This window comes from Chelonia mydas, chromosome 1, assembly GCF_015237465.2.
Source record: "Chelonia mydas isolate rCheMyd1 chromosome 1, rCheMyd1.pri.v2, whole genome shotgun sequence".
NCBI classification, from domain to species: Eukaryota; Metazoa; Chordata; order Testudines; family Cheloniidae; genus Chelonia; species Chelonia mydas.
In genome coordinates, this window is record NC_057849.1 from 152,711,500 (window position 1) to 152,732,490 (window position 20,991).

Genomic DNA, 20,991 nt, shown 5'->3' on the forward strand with positions numbered 1-20,991 from the left:
TTAAAGTAAAAGCACTAGAGAGAAAACATTAAAAAATAAAAGAACCTACACACATGCTACTAAGCTTAACAGAAATCACGCCAACCCTAATGTGGGCTCTGGCAGGAGCAGTCCTTCAGTACCCCATTTGAGGGGTTTCCTTGTGCTTCAGTTCAGAACAAGCACAGAGTCTTATGGTGCCTCAGCAGGTATAGTCCTTCCAACCCTTCCGTAAGGATTGGAGCTCTCTGTGGATCAAGGTTCCTGGCCATCTGCTGGATGAGAAAGAAGGCCCTGAGTCTGTTTAAAACCAGGCTGTTTATCCAGAAATCTTTTTGTCTGTTGGTCCCTGGAGAATCCAGTTTGAACTAGTATATGCCAGCCTCTGCAGGGCATGGCTTCAAAGGGCTGATAAGCAAAGGAATTACGTTAGCTTCCCCCTCCTTCTGAAGGAGTTGCATACAATTCTACAACAGTACATATACAACTACATGTTAATCCAGGGACCCCAAAGGTAATAAAGCTAATTCAGTAAGGTTTATTTTAATCCCACAAGGTTTGTCTATGATACTGTCTTTGTGTCATGCTCTCCCCTATGAATGTTCCCTGAATGAATGCTTGACTCTTTTGTCTCTCAGCTAAGTCCCCAACTCTTGTCCAGAGTGACTTCAGATTTGATACAGACAACTTGTCTGATTCTTCTGGTGTTTCCTTTCAGTAATATCTTAATTTAACCTTCTGCTCTTGACTCAGTTTGCCACTAACAATCTGTTGTTCTGTTCACTTGGTCTTTTACACTACTTCTTTCTGATTTTTTTTTCTTTTGAATTCCTAAATGTATTCTGCAGAACTAGTTTCTTTCTTCTTTTTATCCTCATTACAAAATGAGACTGGGCATTCTTTCCATAGAAGAGGAAAGAAGCCCTTTTGCATTTCTGGATTTCCTCTTGATCTATGAGCAGCGAACAGTGCATAGCACTGCAGCTGTCTGTTGACTTGAATGAGGAACTGCCCAATACTAACTTGTTCTTCATTTTAATCTTCTTTAATGAGTGTTTCTCTAGACGGAAATGGGAAATTGTATTTAATGGCTAAAACAAAATATGCATATAAAAAAGATGGGAGAAGGAACTGTGCATGGAAAGGTAGAACAGTGGTTGGGCTGATGGAAGAGATTGAGGACTCTAAATACACTAAAGGCTGGTCTGTCCAGGTTAGGTTTTATTTCCTGTTAGAGGTGAGCTAAGGCTGAAATTCAGGCAGAAACTCTCCAATACTATAAAACCTGAATGTTGTAAACCAAATTAAGTTGCTTTTTATGGGATTTTAAATTAAAATCTTTCTCTATAATATACTATTTTATGTCCTTCATTCCATTTTTAAATTAGTCTGACCATTATTCCATTCTGTACCTATGTGTGATATTCTTTATGTGCTGATTCATGCAATCCTCTCATAAATCCTCTTCCTACCCCCCACTTTCTCTACAAACCAGTAAAAATCAATTTTGTTTAAATTGAATACATTTTTCTTTTAAAAAAGAAACCTATTTAAAATCAAATTTGAAATTGACAGCCTATGTTAAGGAATAAATTTACTGTAATCTGTTAAAATAATATTAATTTACATAAAAAATTCAAGCAATATGTGTTTGCTGCCAAAGTTTTAAAGAAAGTCAAGGAACTGAACTGGTTGAATTCACTGGCCAAGCACCTGGAACCAGAGTTTGATGAAGTTAAACCAGCTTTGTGCTGCAGTAGCCACTTCTGTAGATGCAGAAAATATATTCTTAATTTGAGTTTATTCAACTAGTTCAATTAACTTTGAACAAGCTTGTCATTAAACAAAGAAGGAAAGCTTGATTTTTTTTCTTTTCTAATCGAGGCCCAAAAAACCCTAAGGTCTAAGAGGATGAGATCTGCTAGTTTTAAAATCTTGAAGGACATGGTGACCCGAAACAAATAGTTCAATTTCCTAACTACAGATAGTATTTCCTTTGTTTAATAAATCAGTTAGTTTTAAATGCAAAACATGATTTGGATAACCTAATTTTTTTTTGTGTATCCAGAACATTTACAGTATTTACATGTAACTAATAATATTTAAAAATACTTTTTTGTGCATTTTAATTTAACTAACTAACCAGTATCCATCCTAATGGAGTTTAGGGAATATCATGCGTAAAATTTAATCTAATAAATAGAAAATGGTGAATGACATTTAACATAAAATTAAAAATCTGAGTAAGTGAATGTTAAGCAATATAACTGCTTAAATAAATATGCATAGATATGATGTATCCTCCTGGTTAGCAAAAAGAAGTACCAAATATACCAACCACTGAGAATCAACCTTTCTTTAGGAAAATAGATGAAAAGTAGACATGCATAGAGCCCTGCGCAGATACAAAATTTGTATCTGCATCCAATCTGCAATCGCAAAAATGGTGGATGACGTTTTCTTCAAGAAACATGAAAACACGCAGTAACAGTTTCTATTCCTGTAACCTATATGTTAACAGTTTTGTAAAATGCTGTTAATATAATTCCCAAAGTATCCCATGAACTTTAGGGATTCACAGTTGTTGATTTGCTGTTTTACTGCAGGTGGAAGTTGCAGCTCCATGAACTGACAAAACTTCCTGCTTTTGTACGTGTGGTGTCAGCAGGAAATCTTCTAAGCCATGTTGGTCATACAATCCTGGGAATGAACACAGTCCAGTTGTACATGAAGGTTCCAGGGAGTAGGACACCAGGTAAGTACAGACACTTTCCATGGAAAAAATCAAGCAATAAAGTCAAGAAGGTGTTAACCTGGTCGCAATGCAGATCCTATATAGTTTATGATGTGCATAAATATAACGAAAGTGTATATTAGAGTATCAGTTTAACAAGAAATTAGAAAATGCTTCATGGTGCATATGCAAAGCGACAGAGTTACTTTCTCCTGTAACATTAACTTCTGAAATTTCCTAACTTTTAAGTGCTTTTATTTTCACAACCTTAAATGTTCATTATTGCTAACCTTTTGCATTTAATTGCCTCTTTCTTTAAGAAAAATGAGACACAATTGACTGACTTCACTTGCACATCTTGCAAGCTTCTGTAAGCTTTTCCAGCAGAGCTTGTAAATTCCTAGAATGGCAGTTTATAATTAAACCTTTAAGAGCTAAACTTTGTTTAATTTAAACCTGTTACCTGAGGGTAAAATGCATCCTTCACTGTTAGATAGATTTGTGATTAAAACATTGAACTAGGTTTTAGGAGATCTTAGTTCAGTTCCTGGCTCTGCCTTTGGCTCCATATGTGACCTTCTGCAAGACCCTTAGTGTATCTGTGCCTCAGTTTCCCATCAGTGAAATGGAGGTAATACTACTCTAGTCTGTCTTGTCTATGTAATCCCTTTGGGGCAGGGATTAATTCTTACTATGTACCTGAAACAGTGGGGCCCCAGTCTTGCTTCGGGCCTCCAGGTGCCCCCAAAATAAAAGTAATAATTGTGTTTGACTGAAGCTCAGGTATAGCAGAGCTCTTAAGATCTACAAGAGGGGAGCCACAAAGCATTATGCACATCAAAGATTAGAGAAATTGATAACTTTTAGTCATCCACAAATCAATCAAAGCAAAACTGTGTTGTCACTAATACATAGCCTAAGTAACAGTGTTTTAATTGTGTATTTTTAAAAAAGTGTAGATACTCAAATGCTGTGGTACTAGGCATTATTTACAAATACATCTATAATTAAGCTGTGATATAATTTGCCTTAATAATAATTAGTGCCTACATAGTACTTTAGTGCTCACAGTGCTGTCAAAACAAAATTATCATCACTGTGAAAATAAGTTTTTCTCATGAATTTCAGGTCACCAAGAAAATAACAACTTCTGTTCAGTAAACATAAATATTGGTCCAGGTGACTGTGAATGGTTTGTTGTTCCTGAAAGCTATTGGGGTGTCCTGAATGACTTCTGTGAAAAGTAAGTCTCATATGCTGTGCTCAGATGTTTTGAGGGCTTCTGTGTGTATACCTGTCAGATGCAGAAACACCTCACACATGCTATCAGTGGGGAGGTGGAGGTGATATTTTATAGCTTCTGATGAATCAGAAAAGTCTGTTAAGATCTAGGTTTTTCCTTTATACTTTTTCACCATTTTAACTAAATAGATTGCAATATGCAAAAAACAGCCAACTTTATGATTATCTCAGTTGCCTCGGGATAGTTTGCCCCCAACAATCAGCAGTTAACTTAGATTTATTTCAGGACTTTTAAAAAGAAAAAATAAAGGTGGTGGAGGAGGGAGCATAGATGACGTGGCGGGGGGTTGTAATGGATATGGAGACTTTGACATGTAAGTCAAAGGTTCAGATTCAGACCATATCAGGAGGGCTCAAAAGTTACTGCTCCCAGATGTATTTTAAGACCTCAATCCAATTTCCACCTTACAAAGCCCATCATTACTCAAGTGTATTACTTGTTACTCAAGTGTATTTTGTGTACATGCAAGTGGCTTTGCAGGTTTTTTTTAAAATGGCCATAGTGTCTCACAATCAGCAATGAAAATAAATCCATGTTGTGTTAATTCTGTAGATTAGCAAACTTTTAAACTACATTTGGTTTTCGTATATGTTCATTATTTGATTGTATGATAGTGATACATTCTTTTCAAAGACTGCACAAAATTGAGCCACTATGACAACAACTAAAATATTTTAAAGAAAAAATGTCACCAATAAGACAAACAGCTTGGAACTAGAGTCAGACCATTCTGAAACTGCTAGAGAGCAGCAGAGTAAATCAAGGTGGAAGGCTAAAAGTAAAGTAGTTCAAAGAATTTGAGAGAGCCTGAATCACTGAACATAATGCAGTGCAGGACTGGGTGCTACCATCTCACAAATAACGTGGCGTCAGGCTTAAGAGCAGCCTGACAGGCCCAAGGGATGAAAGAGGACAGATAAAAGGGACATGCCCAGCTCAGATCAGCCCTTGCATTTAAAATATATGAAGAAAAAGTCAAAAGACACGCTTCATGAACAATTTCAAGTAAGATGTGGAGGAGGATAAAAGAAAAAGCAGTTAGTGATTGAATTATTGATGACTAGTAGATCATATGTATTTGTTCACTGGAAGAAATTTATATGAGCCAGAACTCTTCAGCTGATCTGACTGCAATTTATAATTAACAGTACAATTATTATATAGCAGTTAGCATATAGGTTGTACTGTTGAATTGGTGGGTTGGAGAATTAATTCAATCACCATAGCAACTAATACCTTGGCCTCTTTACTGAGACTGATAAGAAGAGAGCTAGTGGTGATGGTGATGTTGAAGATGTGTTCACTAGTCACTATGCCTTGTCTAATCTAGACTTCTTTCCTAAAATTTCCCACCATTGCTACCATCCAATTGTGGTAGCAATATTGGAGTGCTAGAGTAGAAAAGGCAGCAGCAAGCACTGGCATTTTGAACACCATGTTGTGCAGACCTGCTCTGAGCGGGTGACAGTGGTTAAAATGCCTGTAGTCATTCTACACTAATATTATGTTGATTGCGACTACCAGTGGAGTTGTATTAGTGGTAGCAATACTGGGAAATGTTAAGAAAAAATAGTGTAGACAAAAACCTGGACAATAAATGGAGGCCATCAGCTCATTTCACACATGCAGCCAAATTGCTACATACAGATTCAGGACATAATGACCATCCACTGGATTCAAATCAGCCACCTAGAGAAGAAAACATTGGGGGGTTTATTTTTTATTTTTTACCATTTCCTGTGTCATCAATCACTAGTTGGAAGCATTTGTAATAGTGATGGCTGTATGCAAGTATTCTGATTAACTTAACTTTGGCTACTGACAAGATATAGACCCCTAATTTATCTATTGGTAAATGTGGAAGACTGTTTTTTTCCTATTGTTTCAGAAATAATATGAATTTCCTAATGGGCTCTTGGTGGCCTAACCTGGAAGACTTGTATGAAGCCAATGTCCCAGTTTATAGGTTTATTCAGAGACCTGGGGATTTGGTGTGGATAAATGCTGGCACTGTTCATTGGGTTCAGGCTATTGGCTGGTGCAACAACATTGCTTGGAATGTTGGCCCTCTTACAGGTATGGTGAAATAATATATATGGTGACATAGATAATTTGTTCATATTGTACCACATGCATCCCAACTCTCTTGGGCTTTTTGTATTAGTTTATCATATTTTACTAGATAAAAATTGTATCTGTTTCAACACAAACTGTATAATGTTAAAACCTGAAATGTTTTCCTCTGAAGGAAGACTGAAAACATAAGCACCACAGTCCTTTCATGATGTATTTAGACTAAGCCTCACCACAATCGTGACTATAAACTTTGGTATAAAGAGAAAAAAGAGAAAGGAAATGATTAGATGAACTCACTCTACCTTGCACTTCACTTCCTTTCTTTCTCCTCTCCTCATCCTATTCATCCATCTAGGAAAGAGGTTGCACAGGTGAGGAGGACTGACCGTCCAGTTAGTTTTTTCAAGACCAGTGAGATCTCCTATTTTTAATAATAACAGGCAATTATAAACCAGTATAAAATCTTGAGTTTTTAAAAAGCTCCAGGAATATTAGCTTTAAGTACAGTCTTTCAGTTTAAAACAAATAAAAACATTTGGTTAGATGTTTCAAACCCACAGCTACAAGAGAATTATGTAAAGTCATTAGGGTTCAAACTGGTATAAGCAGAAAAATAGAAAGATGATCTCACAGAATGGGAGGAAACTCAGCAGACAACAGAGGACCAGTACGTAGCTCAAAAAATAGCTATTTTCTTAACTAGTAATGCACACGACAAACTTTATTTTGGTTTAGTGCTATAAGCAGTGTCATTCCAAGATCACTTGAATTGACTGGCATTCCCTGAGCAGCAACACATGTGCAACAAGACATTCCTTATGTTGCTTAGCATAAATTTAACATTCCTAATCTATCACAACAAACCTCTCTCTATTGTGTAATCTGTCTAGAAATTGCGTATTGTAAATATATGACAGAATTGTAATATAGAATTGGATGGAACAAAGGCAGCTGCAGAAACTAGCAAATTAGGTTTTTAACCCTAAATATTTGAGAATTTAAATTTAAAAATCCCATTTTTAAAGAAGTGGTCTCTGTTTACTTTTAAAATAAAACCGTTTTAAAAACCATTACTTTATTTAAAAACGCTTTTTCAAGTTGTTGTTGTGGAATTGTGTATGCTCTCAATATTCTAAATATAAGGGACTATTGTGTAAAAATTTACTTTCAAAGCTGTAAAAATTGTAATGGCAACCACTCTAGCATACAGTATGTAGTTTTCTCCAATCTTACAAAATTCAGGTTTTGAGGATGACCAGGAGATCATCTTGTATCCTTTATTGGCTTATCTGAAAGTTTCTGTAACTTTTTCTTCTAGCCTGTCAATATAAATTGGCAGTGGAACGGTACGAGTGGAATAAACTACAGAGCGTCAAGTCAATAGTGCCGATGATTCATCTTTCGTGGAACATGGCACGAAATATAAAGGTCTCAGATCCAAAGCTTTTTGAAATGATCAAGTAAGTGTATTTTAAATATTTGTGTATCCATTTCGACAGTTGACTGTTCTTGTTTTGAAAAAACGAGGGTGATCTTTTTTATTTACAGAATAAATAATATCTTTCTAGTGAAATCCATTATGTGTTTAGCATTACATTAAATGAATGCTGTTTTGATGTGGTGAATTAGGTATTCAGTGTAATTTTTATGCCTAGATTTCCTGATATTTTTATCTTAACTGTGAGCTCCAGAGTTTTTTCAAAAATATTTTAGGTTTCAATCTTGCAACTTGTATGCAGACAGACCTCTGTTGACTCTGATGGGGCCCTGCACGAGCACAAGGGTCTGCCTATATATGACAACAAGTTGAAAGATTGAGCCTTCTGCTGGCAGTAAACTTCAGACTCAGGGTGAGCATGTTTTATTATTTTTAAAGTTAAACTAAATATTTTAATAGTAAATTTACTTGTTCATTTCCAGTACTCACATTTAGCTGATTTATATCCTATCACCAAGAGAGGCAGGGAAAATATCTTTGACACGCAAGGAGGCAGGGTTTGGAAAGCTTCTTCTCCCCCCCCCCCCACCCCCCGCCCTTTCATTTGAAGAGTCCTGCAGCTGATTACATTAAGTCAATGAGATGGTAACATTCTGGGTTCAAAATTGAGCATTTCAAAAGTGTGTTTCCCAGGTTCAAGTCATAGAATCATAGAATATCAGGGTTGGAAGGGACCTCAGGAGGTCATCTAGTCCAACCCCCTGCTCAAAGCAGGACCAACATGAACTAAATTATCCCAGCCAGGGCTTTGTCAAGCCTGACCTTAAAAACTTCCAAGGAAGGTCATCTTTAACATATCTTTCATGCCATACAAATCTATACAAAAATAAATCATCTGGCATCACTTCCGCCCTCTGAAATCCTGAGAAAGCAGATGAGTATTCCAGCATATTTTACTCCTGAGGGAATTCTGCGCCAAGAAAGTAAAAATTCTGCACATGGTATTTTAAAATTCTGCAAATTTTATTTGTCAATAAATAAATGCAGAGGCTCAAGCATGGCAGTGGGGAGCATAGGCCATTGGGTGCACAGAGCTGGGAGATTGCCGTCGTCACCATCACCCAGGACAAAGACTCAGTGCTGGGGCTGCTCCAGACCCTGACACAGCACAAGGCCTGGGCCTGCCCCAGAAATACCCCGGAGCCCTGTCCCTCCACGCCAAGTGTACCAGGTGTGGGCAGGCAGGCTCAGAGTAGCAGAATCCAAGTATGGAGGGCCTTAGTGTGGGGAGATCCAGGTGTGGGGTGAGCGGGTTCTGTGTGGGGTTATCTGGGTGCAGGTGGCTCAGTGGAGGGTCCGGGCACAGGGCAATGGGACTGCATGGGGGTCCAGTGAAGGTGGTTGGGGCTCAGCAGGGGTTTCTGGGTGTACGGGGGGAGGGAATCTGGTGCTGGGGGAGTGGGGCTTAGATGAGGGTCCGGGTACAGCTGGTTGGGACTCATTAAGGTGGGGGTCTGGGTGCATGAGCTCATTGGGGTGGTCCAATCTTGGGGGTGGGGCTTCTCGGGGTGGGAGTTCAAGTGCAGGGGTCTCGGGGGAGGGGAGTCTGGGGGGAGGCTCAACGGGGGGGCTGGGTGTAAAGGGGCTCCAGATGCAGTGGGTGAGGCTCGGCAGGGTGAGGGTTCAGGTGCGAGGGCCTCGGTGGGGGGTTCTGGGTGCTGGGGGTGAGGCTTGGCAGGGGTGTCTGGGTATGGGGGCATCCGGATGCACGGGGGTTGGGTGGACAGGAGAGCAGCTCCCCACACAGTCACCCCTCCCTCCACGACTGCGGAGTGATGGGGGCAGGAAGTAAGGGGAGGATGCGGAGCTTCCTGCAGCCAAAGGAGGTTTCCGGGGGTGGGTCTGCCCTGGCCATTCCTTGCAGGGGAAGAGGAAGTCCCATCCTGCCCATCCCAGCTGGGACTAGTAGGTGACCCAGCACAGGATAAGAACCACTGGCAGGAATGTCCTCAGCATCGCGCCCTGTGGTGATTTACCTCTCCAGTGGCTGCTCCAGGCACCCAAAATGACACACCTGTGCTGCTCGGAAGGGGCACACAAGCGCTCTTGTGGCTTCCCTTTGCTTCCCCATCAGAAAGTCATTTTTCTGCAGTGAAGCAAAAAACTCTGCGGGGAACGTTAATTCTGTGCACGTGCAGTGGCACAAAATTGCCCCAGGAATAATAATCTGTGGGCCAACATATTCGTGACCTTTTGGGTCACTTCAGGCAAGGTAGAGGAGAATGAATTTCAGAGTAAATGACTCATCACCCTGCAGCTCTCATCCTTTTAAGCTGAGGGGGCTTATAAATCACCTTGAAGGTGACCTGTAAAAAACTGGGTTTAACCCTGCAAGAGAGAAAATTATAGCAGAGAGCATATTACACTCGCACCCCTCCCCTTTAAGGATGTATTTTAAAAAAAAAAAAAAGGGTATTTTCCTGATTCTTTTTTACATTAGAAGTTTGTGTTCTGTCTAGGCTGGAACACACCCTGATGATTGGAGAACGAACGAAATGGTGACAGCACAAATGCCAAGATTTGAAGTTGAGAGGGGAAGGGATTTTTAGTCAGACTGTTTAAGAGTCTGTTTTAGGGGGTTGTGAACATCTGTATAGCTTCAGTGACTAACTTTTTGGATAAAGATGCCTTTATTAAAAATTCAACCTCCTTACCCTTTCAGTTAAGATGCTAGAGCTCACAGTAAGCATCCTTGGGAAGTCCCAGAGATTCTCCAGCAAACCCAGGGAAGTCTAAACTATTGCTTTCTGTTTGACTAACAGCTGCTGGGAATCTAATTAGATGCCTAAATTGCAAATGTACAAATGAAGAACCCCCTTAATCAGATGGCAGATATAATCTTTTGCCATACTTTGCAGTTGTTTTCCCCAGTCTACCCAATATCTCTTCTGTCTTACCTGGATTAAGCCTCATCCAGTGAGCCATCACCCAGCCCACAATTTTTGCTAGACTCTGAAACAAGTGTTTGTTCATACTTATCAGGTTAGTTGAAATGGAGACAGAAAGATGTGGTCAGCATACAGAACATACTGCAGTCCATATCTCTCCTCTAGCCCTCATTTCAGCCCCATATATAGAGAGAATAGGGGTTCCAACTGGTACTCTCTGAAAACTCATGTGAGTGCCCTTGGGAGAGAACCATTGTCCAAAACTATCCACTGCTCAAGGGGAAAGGGATGGGGCCGCCTGAGAGTAGCTACATCCACTCCTGCTAGCTTCTGTGTTCTATTACCAACACTTTATAGTCATTGGTTTCAAATATAGCTCATTGAATATCAGCATGAACACTTGATCTTTATTCATAATCGGAAGAGAATATTTATCAATGCAACAGATGCCAACTCTGTGCCAAATGAAGATTTGTATCCAAATGGACACAGGTCAAGGAAATCCAAGGCATCTAGATAGTCTAAAACAGTCCCCTCTTTTGGGAGTTAAGTAGCAAAATAGGTAGGAAACAGGGTAGAGGAAGAGTTTTTGCTGAAATAAAAAAGTGACTTGTGCTTCTCATTTGAAAAATAAGCAGAAATGTTCTTCAGTGACATAGAGGCCCTGGCATACATGACAATGAGCATTATTTAAAACTAAATGTGAATAAGTATACCTGTAAATGTTTGGGACTATTGTGCAAGGGAAAGAATTAAAATGTACGCATTTGAAAGAAAGTTTGAGCATCTTAAGACATCACAATAAGTATGCAACCCAGCATTGTCCTTTTACATAAAAGAAAAGAAAAAGGACTAGAAGCTTATAAAAAAGCAGTGTTCAAAGATCTGAAGGTGGGGCTGAAATTGTTTGGGGAACCAAATAAAAATATCCAAAATAAGTTAAGATTGCTCTGAGAAAAGACACCCCCATCTCCCAAAAAACAAACAAACAAAATCCCCTGATGATAATAGCAGAAGTGTCTAAAGGGAATAAGAAAGGCATTTACAAATATATTGGGGCAAAAGAAAAAGGAAATAGTAGAGAGTGGGGACACATTAATGAATGAGTAGGGAGACAGTAATTCTAAAATGATTGCAATACTCAACAGCTTTATAGGGGGAAAAGTCATTTTGGATGAAATAAAGAAAATGGGGTTTGTGTAACTAGAAAGCAGTGAAGGGATATTGATTATAAAAGCATGGGTAAAAGGATACTTAGGAAATAATGAATATGCCCAAATCAGCAGATTCAGATGATACGCATCCCAGGATATTTACACCAGAGTAGACAAATTACTGAGGGATATATTTATAGAGAACAGCCCTGCATCAAGGGGGGATGGACAAGATGAAAACCAGGCTTTGAAAACTTCACCAAATATATAAAAGTTCAGATGCAGACCTCGCTGCCCTTTCTCACAGAAGAAATCAGGCTGACATCCCCCTCACAGTGGGTTCACCCTATGTCTGTACTAGACTGTAAGGTCTACCCTTTTTTTACCACAAACCTATCCCATATCCTAATAAAGTATACTACTTAGAGCAGTGTTTCCCAAATTTCTGAAAGCTGAGCCTGCCTTCAGGAAAGTGAAATTAGTCGTGCCTCCCTTCAGCCCCACTGTGTGTTGTTAATTTGTACATCTTTCAACTGCCCCCTCCCCTTAACAAGTCCTTCAGGCATTACACACTTTGGGAAACACTGATGTAGGTTTTCATAATGATACTTACTCTTCTTTCTTATATGCTTTGATTAGCAACGAAATACTTTAAAATGTCAAAATTGTTAACTGTCATCATTAGCATCACAGTTTTCAGGCTCTCTAAAAGCTCAGGAAGATATCGCTGCAACATCTGCTCGTTTTGAACGCTTTCTTCACAACTGTAACAGCTAGAAAACTTTTTGGCAATGAAAGCTGAGACTCTGAAGAACAATTGCGGGAAGGGCTTTTAGGCCTGCGCAAAGAACCCATCTAAATATTTGTATGGGAGCACAAAATATTGACAGTTGGTTTTTTTAAATTTCTTTTTAATTCAAGGCATACTTCTTAAGCAAGTAGCGTATCAGACTTTTTTCCTAAATTATTAAACTAATAAATTACTTTCTTGTGTTCTTTCAGTTACAAAAACAGGGTAGCCAGCAAATAGAATAGACAGAAAATTAAAAGGTGTCTTTCCAGTCCTCAGATGTCTGATGCTGGACTAATCCCACCTGCTGCCTTCCTATCATTATCCCAAACTGATAAAAACTTAATTGGCTAATCTCAAAGGTGTGATTGCAATGGCATGTTGGAGAGAGCTGGGCTGATTAGGGATTGCATGTACCAACAGCCTTCATAGATGTAATGTATTTGATTTTCTGCAGCCAGCAAATTATGGACCCTGCCCCATATGACCCAGAAGTCTGCATTATTCTTAATGGCAATTCAGTGCAAGAACTAAATAAATTAAATAAACTCATACGCTTGTAGCATAATTATATAATATGATGGCTCTTAATGAGCAATTGTATAACTGAAATTTCATATGCATTCTCTCAAAACTACTCAGTTTAGATTTAAATATTGGTAAATGCCGTCTGATGGGCTAAATGACAGTTGACTCATATTTTAGGTGACCAGGCATCCTGTTTTTAAAGGGACACTCCCATATTTAAGCCCTCCTGCAGGTGTCCCAAATTTTTTTTTTAAATGGGCATGTTATCCCGTATTTTCTGACTCCTCTTCCCCCCCCACCCCAATCAGTACTGGTGGATCCTGCTGCTGGCCGGATCTCTGCTTGCCAGCCGCCCACCCACCAGTGGTTAGTGGAGGGTCCAGTGGCCGATGATGGGGGTGGATGTGCAAGGCTGGTGACGGGGCCAGGTTGCAACACGTGGGGTCCCCTGCTCCCCATGCTGGTCTGAGCACTCAGCTTCCCGACAGCTTTCTTCCCCCACTGCCTCAGGCTGGACTGGGGCCCCAGGAAAGCCCAAGATACTCCAGCCCGGGGCGCTGGCCAGGAGGAGCTGAGCCCTGCATGTGCCAAAGCCTCGCACGGTGCTGTCATGGGGAAGCCTCTCCACCCCTTAGCTAAGCTCTGGAGTGGTGTGGGGGAAGCCATTTCAAGCCTGTTCATGCCCCAACCCTGCAGGCTCCACAGCACCGCCCAGGCAGGGGCTTAGCACCCTCTTCAACCCTCACCCCCTCACCCTGGGTCCTGCCCCCAGGGAGCGCAGGGCTGCTTTGTCCCGAGGCCCCCTCCCCTGATGAGCCACCTGTCTGGTCAGGTTCCCTGGGCCCTGGTGCACAATGCATCGTCAGGGCTTAACCCCTTCCTGCCCGTGTTGTAGCCGGGGGACAGGAGGCGGCTGGGTTATGTCCATGGCCAGCGGCAGCCTGGAGGAGTCTGCCTTTCGACTGTGCAGGCAGGAAGGGACAAGCTGCATCCAGCCTCAGGGGTTGCGGGAATAGAAGAGATGAGCTCTGCAAAGACATGGGCCAGATCATCACTCCCTCCCACTCCTCTCATGTGGCTGGAAGCAGCTCCCTTCCCTTCCTCCCGCACAGTGCCAAAAGGCTGCTGCTGGCCACATTCTGATGTGAACCCTGGCAGAAATCTGGTGGGGGAGCATGTGACCTTGTGTGCCCCCACTCCCCAATATGTTGCCTCGGGAAGACACGGCGCCAGGTACTAGGAGAGTTGTGTTCATCCTGGCAGTCCAGCCAGGCATGGAGGGCGGAGAGCGCCAGGAGGGAGTGGAGGGCTGGCCGGACGCGCACACACACACCCCCCGTGAGCGAGGTGTATGGGAGTGTGTGTGTGTATGTGACCTCTTCCCATCTGAACCATAAAGCCTTAAAGATAAGAAGATAAAAAGAATTCAGCTATGTAGTATTTCTTTTTAACAGGGGCTCAGTCAACTTGATGTTAATTTGAATGTTTATACTGCATAGTTCTGATTGATTGACGTTGAACTCACTTGAATATGAATAATTTTATCAGGTGTCCTTTATTCGGCGTAGGGGAATATGGTCACCCTACTCGTATTTTATTAATAAGGACAAGTGCTGTGTATTTCTTACCTTTCTTACAGAGAGGTATCTATTTTTAAAATGTTTCATAAAAAATTTTTTTTGTTTTGATATAAATTAATTCCCTGATTTCCTGCAGCAAAACTTTTTCAGGTGGTTAGCTCTTATCTTCTCTGACTTAATCATTCCTGCTTTTGTTTGACATAATCTCAGACCTTTTCTTTTCCATTGGATAAAGTGATTTAAGTCACTTGATACTAAAAAAAAAAAATAAAAAAAATGTGGTTTAAACTTTGTAACACTAATTTAATTTGAATGTGCTATAGCAACTTTAGATTAAAATTTATGAAGTGCCACTACATTCAGGGTATCTTATTTGAATTTTACTAAGTTTCTATAGTCAAAAACCAAAATATTGAAAATTAAGGACATGATCCTACAAATACTTAAGATAGGTACACATAACATAAGATTTACTTACGTGAATAACCCTTTTCATTGACTTCAGTGGGGGATTACTTGTGCTTGAAATTAAGCATGTGTGTAAGTGTCATACATGAGGGGCTAAAACTGTATTTGTATTAAACATTTCTTATAGTGGCATAAAATCTGTCACTTCAAAAAAAAAATTCTCCGTGTTAGCAAATAAAAAGTTATTTAGACTTCAAATACATTATCAAAGTTATTGAGAACTTTTATATTCACAGGCCAAAAAATGTTCCGTTTTTTTTAATCGCTTGCATTTTAGCTTTTTCAACTTTTGAAAGTTCAGTATGTCAGAAGGTGGAGTCAGTTGCTAATGTAGAATGGGCTTATTTGCAATTTTGAGTTTGAGTTTGTGTTGCTCTTGCAGTACAATACTAACAAGTCCCTGGATTTAGGTGTTGCGGGGTGGGAGACGAACATAAAGTCTCAATGTAGTATCTAAAATTTTGCTAACATAAAGAAACAAGTATAAAACATACATTAGCAATTTAAGACTATACAGTGAAAAGAAAGTAAGGAACTAGCACTGTGTTTGAACAATATTTTGGGGGGCGGGAAGGGGAAATAAAACTTTTTTCCACTAAGTTTTCCATCTAGCATTTTTTCTTCCCCTTACGTTTTCCAGTGTGTCTGTAATGTATGTAGCGACCCTTTGGAGAGGAAAATCAGAGTACTGCTCAAATGCAAAGGATAGTTAAGAACTGAAAATTATTGTAAATAACACACATTTGAAATTAAAAAAAGTCAGGTGACCCATTTTGGCCCACTTATGAGAACACACTTGTAGTTCACATAATATTGGAAAGTAAAATGATGTATTGCTTGACAGGATGAGCTAAAATTCAAATCTGTTTTTTGTCATTTACATAAAAATATTGCAAACAATTGTAAATAGTCATTTGGGAGCACACTAAGCTTTTCTTCCTTAATGCAGTAAGCAAACCAATATCAAAATTTTCTTCCATTTTTAGATAATAATTTTCTAGAGAAGTCTACAGAAAATATTTTCTGAAACTAGTCTGGGTATTTTTTTCTCCTAATCTATAATAATTTCTACCAAAATTTGAGTTTCTGGACTTTAGGTCACTGGAAGACAGTTGTGTTGAGGAAGTGATTTATTTTTAGGAGGATGTTACTGTAAAATGATGCCTTGGGTCGGCAACATAATGCTTTGAGTTTCATATATGAAATGTAAGCTGTTTGTTTTATCCCAGTAAGTCAACCAAACTTCTTGTTGATAATGTAAGATTAAAACAGTTGTATAACTACAGTACACTAAAAAGCACAGTATTTCACTGTTTAAGGAAGTTTCATTTGCTCCAATTAAAATGAAATATACTGACTGTTGTGGTGGGGGTTAATGTTGAATAAATGAACAGATAAAGTTTAGTTTTGAACTAAATGTAGGGGAAATGTTTGTGTTTAATTATTTACTTTTGATTTCTGTGATAGGTATTGCCTGTTGAGAACTCTCAAGCAGTGTCAGACATTGAGGGAAGCTCTAATTGCTGCAGGAAAAGAGATTGTCTGGCATGGGCGAACAAAGGAAGAGCCTGCCCATTACTGTAGCATTTGTGAGGTCAGTAGAAGTAAAGAACTTCGCAATGTTAAATCGATCTATTTTTGGGATGTGTTCCATTATTATTGCTGCTGTTGTTAATTTTGTATTTCTTTATTTGCATTACAGTAGCACCCACTATCTGCTAGCTGCTGTAAATAGATATATGTAAGAAGACACAGTTGCCATCTCCTAAGACTTTACAATCTAATCTTTTAGATATGGGCTGTATTTTGCTAAACTCTCTTTTGCAATGAACATGTTGTTACTCATGCAATGTTTTTCCATTATCTGGGATTCTTAAAAAAAGGCTCATCCCATCTGTATTGAATTTGATCCGCTGAGCTTCATTTTTAGAATTTTATTTTATTGTATTTCACTGGTCAGAAATAGCCCCAAAGAGAGAGAGAACTTTGGTGTGCACTCTTCATAGAACATCCCTGTCTTGCTAGGTGTTTTGATTCTCCCTAGTATTTAATAATATGTTTTTGCAGAACAGAATAGCAATTTTGCTAAAGACCAAATGAAAAGCATCATTTTAGCACTTCTTGTCCCAAGCTGAGAAGCCAAAAAGCGGGGGGCACTGAAAATTAGTGGGCACTTGAAAATGTTGGCCTTAATTTCTCTTTTTACCCATCTGCAAAATGGGTATAATGCTTACAGTATGTACCTTACAGGTATAACTCTCAGATTATGAAACTCGCTTGGTAATATTCGCCTGCGTTTTCTTTAGTGCCTTCATTCAAACATCTTAATCTAGTAGTAGAAGTAGACATGAGTTGGAAGAGTTCCTACCTCTGTGACTGAACCCCAGAAGTGTGAATTTTTCTTGTGCTGCCTTGTCTTTTTTCTATGTGCACGTGCACACAGTCAGAATATAAATCCCAAACCAGCCAAGCCTTATTTTCTGTAGCTTTCCAAAAACAGATGTCAACCCTGATTTGTTTCCTGTTACACAGGTGGAAGTCTTTAATCTGCTTTTTGTCACCAGTGAGAGCAATTCTCGAAAGACCTATGTTGTACATTGCCAAGACTGTGCGCGAAAGATAAGCGGGAATCTGGAAAATTTTGTGGTGCTAGAACAGTACAAAATGGAGGACATGATGCAAGCCTATGACCAATTTACATTAGTAAGTTATATTCAGTGGGTGAAAAACTATCTTTGTAAAGCTGTTGTATGTTGTGTTGGTACCTATTTGTATATGAATACCTTGGATTTTCTGGTTCAAATGGATTTCTGGAATTATATTTTCCGTTTTTACAGAAAAAAATATTGAAGGGGCAGAAATGCATGGAAAAGTACAATAATTTACTACAGAGTATATAAATGAGTTTCCGGAGAAAAACAGTTGTTAAAATTCACAAGGATGAGGCTTAAAATTCTAATATAGAAGCTACCTGAAGATCATGTCTGGATCATATGGAGACAGGGCCATTCGTAACTTGGGGAGGGGGGGCAGTTTGCCCTGGGACCCCCATTTGAGAGGGCCTCCAAAATCACCACAGGGCAACTGTGCCAAATTTGAGTGACAGGCATTGTGACCTGGCATATGGGGTCTCAGCGCCATTCAGGTTTGGCTCAGCCATCCCTTCATCATCATGGAGGAGCAACTGGGCCAAATTTGAGTGAAAGGCATTGTGACATGGCACACAGGGTCGCAGTGCCACTCAAGTGTGGTGCCTGCCATTGATTAGTGTTGGAGGTGACTTTCCCATCCCAACTGGGCCTGTATCCAGACACCACTGGCATCATTGCACTGGGCCTGAGGCAACCTGCCAGGCTGAGAGTCTGGAGGTAGGAATGAGTTGAGGGTTCTGGGATACTGCTCCCACTGGCAGCTGGACTAGAGCTCTGGGAGAGGTGGAGCCAGAAGTGGCTCACTGGCTGCATGCAGGTTGGAGTCCCACTGTTATCTCCACAGGGAGGCAGTGACCCCACAGGCCTGGGCCCTTTCTTAAACCCACCCCATCCCATTGTGTTAAACTCTTTCATTTCCATGGTAATTTTTTTGGAACGGTGGAGGCCTCAGTTTAAAACTTTGCCCTGCGCCCCCAGAAACCTCTGTGTGCCCCTGGATTGTGAGAAGAAGAATAAAAATAGTGAAGCTGAGAGAATAGCACCATGTTTAAGAGAAACTCTGACGTCATTTCTAATAGGAAATAAAAAACCTGGCTTTCTCTCCGCTTGGCAAGAGAATTCTCTCAAACAATTCTGTTTGGGGCCTCCTTTGCATCTGAGTTATAAAGCAAAAACCCTGGTGTCCATTACGTTTGCCCATTTGTAGGCTTATACTGTATGGTGTAGCCTGCTGGTTTGAACTGTGCTAACGCATGATTGTCCATTCATTCCATATGGTTTTCAGTGTTGCAGGCAAGGTCAGATGTCTTGTTCATAATCAGAGTGAAGAGTGGTGCTGAATTGGTTCATGATGCACCTTGCATTCACAGGAAAGAAGACAGTAGTTGGATAGAGTGTTCTGAGATGTTGTATTGTAATTGAATATGGCAGTCCAGAAATGACTATGCCTTTTGATTAATTTCCAGCTGCAATTCAGTGTTGGTTTGGATAAATGTTTTTTCTCTTTACTAGACTTATGAGATAAGTTGTAAGCTTTTAGCTAAGGTATCATGATTTAAATATCCAGGGCATTCTCAGTATGGGACCCTCTACTCTGGAATTTACTCCCTCTGTTTGTTTAACAGAGCTCAAAGTTGTTGGCTTTCAGTTCACATGTAAAAGACCCAAAATCATTGTTTGTGAAGCACTAAGATACTGAAGTGATTGTTACAGAAAAGTCTATAAATATCTGTTCTCCCAGACTTCTTCTGAGGTGAGCCAGAAGGCTTGTATGGGGAAGAGTTCTGTTGTCTAATTTTTAGCATGTTTATCTAGATAGTTGTTGTCATGGATGATTTAAAATAATTGTACCTGTGCCTAGAGAATATTAATGTAAAATATTAATAAAATGAAATGCAAATTGTACTTGAATATGCAAAAAAAAAAATCACAAATGTGATCTTAAAAAAATCCTGAAATATAAAACCAATGATGTTAATATGTCCCTTAAACTTTATACGTATTGTTTACACGGATCTTTATTGAATAATTGCATTTTGCCCATTGTAGAAAAAGTAATTTATTTTTTCTTTCCAGGCTCCTCCATTGCCATCCTCCTCATCTTGACATTTTTCCATGGACATTAAATGAAAACTTTTCTGATATTCAGGAAGTGACCCAGTTCTGCACCACTGATTTTTTTTGTAGCTATCCTGTAAGGCTGCTGGCTTGAAAGCTGTGTCTATGCAACCTTCCAAGTGCGGAGTGTCAACCAACTGGACAGGAGAGAGCACTGCCTCCTATTCCAGAACTCAAAATAAATAAAGCTCATCCAGCTGTACTTCAAAAAAAAAATAATAATAATTCCATGTTTTGTATATATCTGACAAAACTGGCAACATTATACAGACTACTGACTTGAAGACCACCTCTTTTGTATTTCTCTGTTTCTGGGCTGATGAATTAGTTTCATCCATTTTTCCCCTTCAGAATTTCCCTTGGAAAAAGTACTAGCTTAGCTGGTCATTTCTTTGTAAGGTAGTTAGAAATTTTAAGTCTTTCTTTGGGCAACATTTTTTTTTAATGTGAAAAGTTAGGTGATATAAATTTTTTACGGCTTTTATGTTTTTCTGTCTTGTTTTGAAACCATGATGGTTACACTTTTGGTTCCTAAAATAAAATTTAAAAAAATTAACAGCCAAGTCACAAAGATAAATGGGTTGCACATAGACTAAGGAATAAACTTCAGATTTGTGATTTTTGTTTCTAATCTTGATGTAAATTTACACTATTTATAAATACATATTTATTGCTTGAAAATATTTGTGAATGGAATGCTGTTATTTTTTCCAGATTACCTGCCATTGAAATTTTAAGGAGTGCTGTAATTTCAAACACTACTCCTATTACATTTTCTATATGTAAATAAAACTGCTTAGCATTGTACAGAAACTTTTATTAAAATTGTTTAATGTTTAAAGTTTTTCTATTGTTTGAGTTTTAAAAAAGATTTTATGTACAGTGCCTAGGTTTTGTTCATTTTTGGACTCTGATTATATATATTTTATATATACTCGTGTGTGTGTATATATAATATATATAGAATCTGAATATAAATATATGGATAAAAATTTAGAGCCTAAATTTCTCTCATTTTAAGTTTTACAAATATGGTAGATTTGAGATGTCTACTGTAAAGTATTGCTTACAAAAGTATGATTATTTTTAAAGAAATATATGGTATGTATCCTGAAGACATAAAAAACCCTTAAGACTGGTTTATTGTTAAATTGCACTGTTTGCAATAAGAGGCTAATAAATAGTTGCTGCCAAAATGTAGTATTAGAAAACAAGTAGTGGCTA

At 39.1% G+C, this 20,991-nt stretch overlaps 1 protein-coding gene across 15 annotated transcripts in view; it reads left to right on the plus strand.

The window, feature by feature from the left end:
- The window catches only part of KDM6A (lysine demethylase 6A), a 269,102-nt gene extending 248,494 nt beyond the window's left edge, over positions 1 to 20,608 (plus strand). For 8 of the 15 annotated variants that reach the window (XM_037902856.2, XM_037902821.2, XM_037902862.2 and 5 more), the window contains 7 exons: positions 2,583 to 2,734; positions 3,842 to 3,956; positions 5,905 to 6,092; positions 7,411 to 7,552; positions 16,466 to 16,592; positions 17,531 to 17,701; positions 19,726 to 20,608. In XM_037902856.2, coding sequence (XP_037758784.1) covers positions 2,583 to 2,734; positions 3,842 to 3,956; positions 5,905 to 6,092; positions 7,411 to 7,552; positions 16,466 to 16,592; positions 17,531 to 17,701; positions 19,726 to 19,755 — 925 coding nt within the window. In that variant the 3' untranslated portion in view covers positions 19,756 to 20,608. The remainder of the gene's footprint in view (positions 1 to 2,582; positions 2,735 to 3,841; positions 3,957 to 5,904; positions 6,093 to 7,410; positions 7,553 to 16,465; positions 16,593 to 17,530; positions 17,702 to 19,725) is intronic. The other 7 variants (XM_037902842.2, XM_043538113.1, XM_037902899.2 and 4 more) reach the window with 1 other exon arrangement.
- The last annotated feature ends 383 nt before the right edge of the window (positions 20,609 to 20,991 follow it).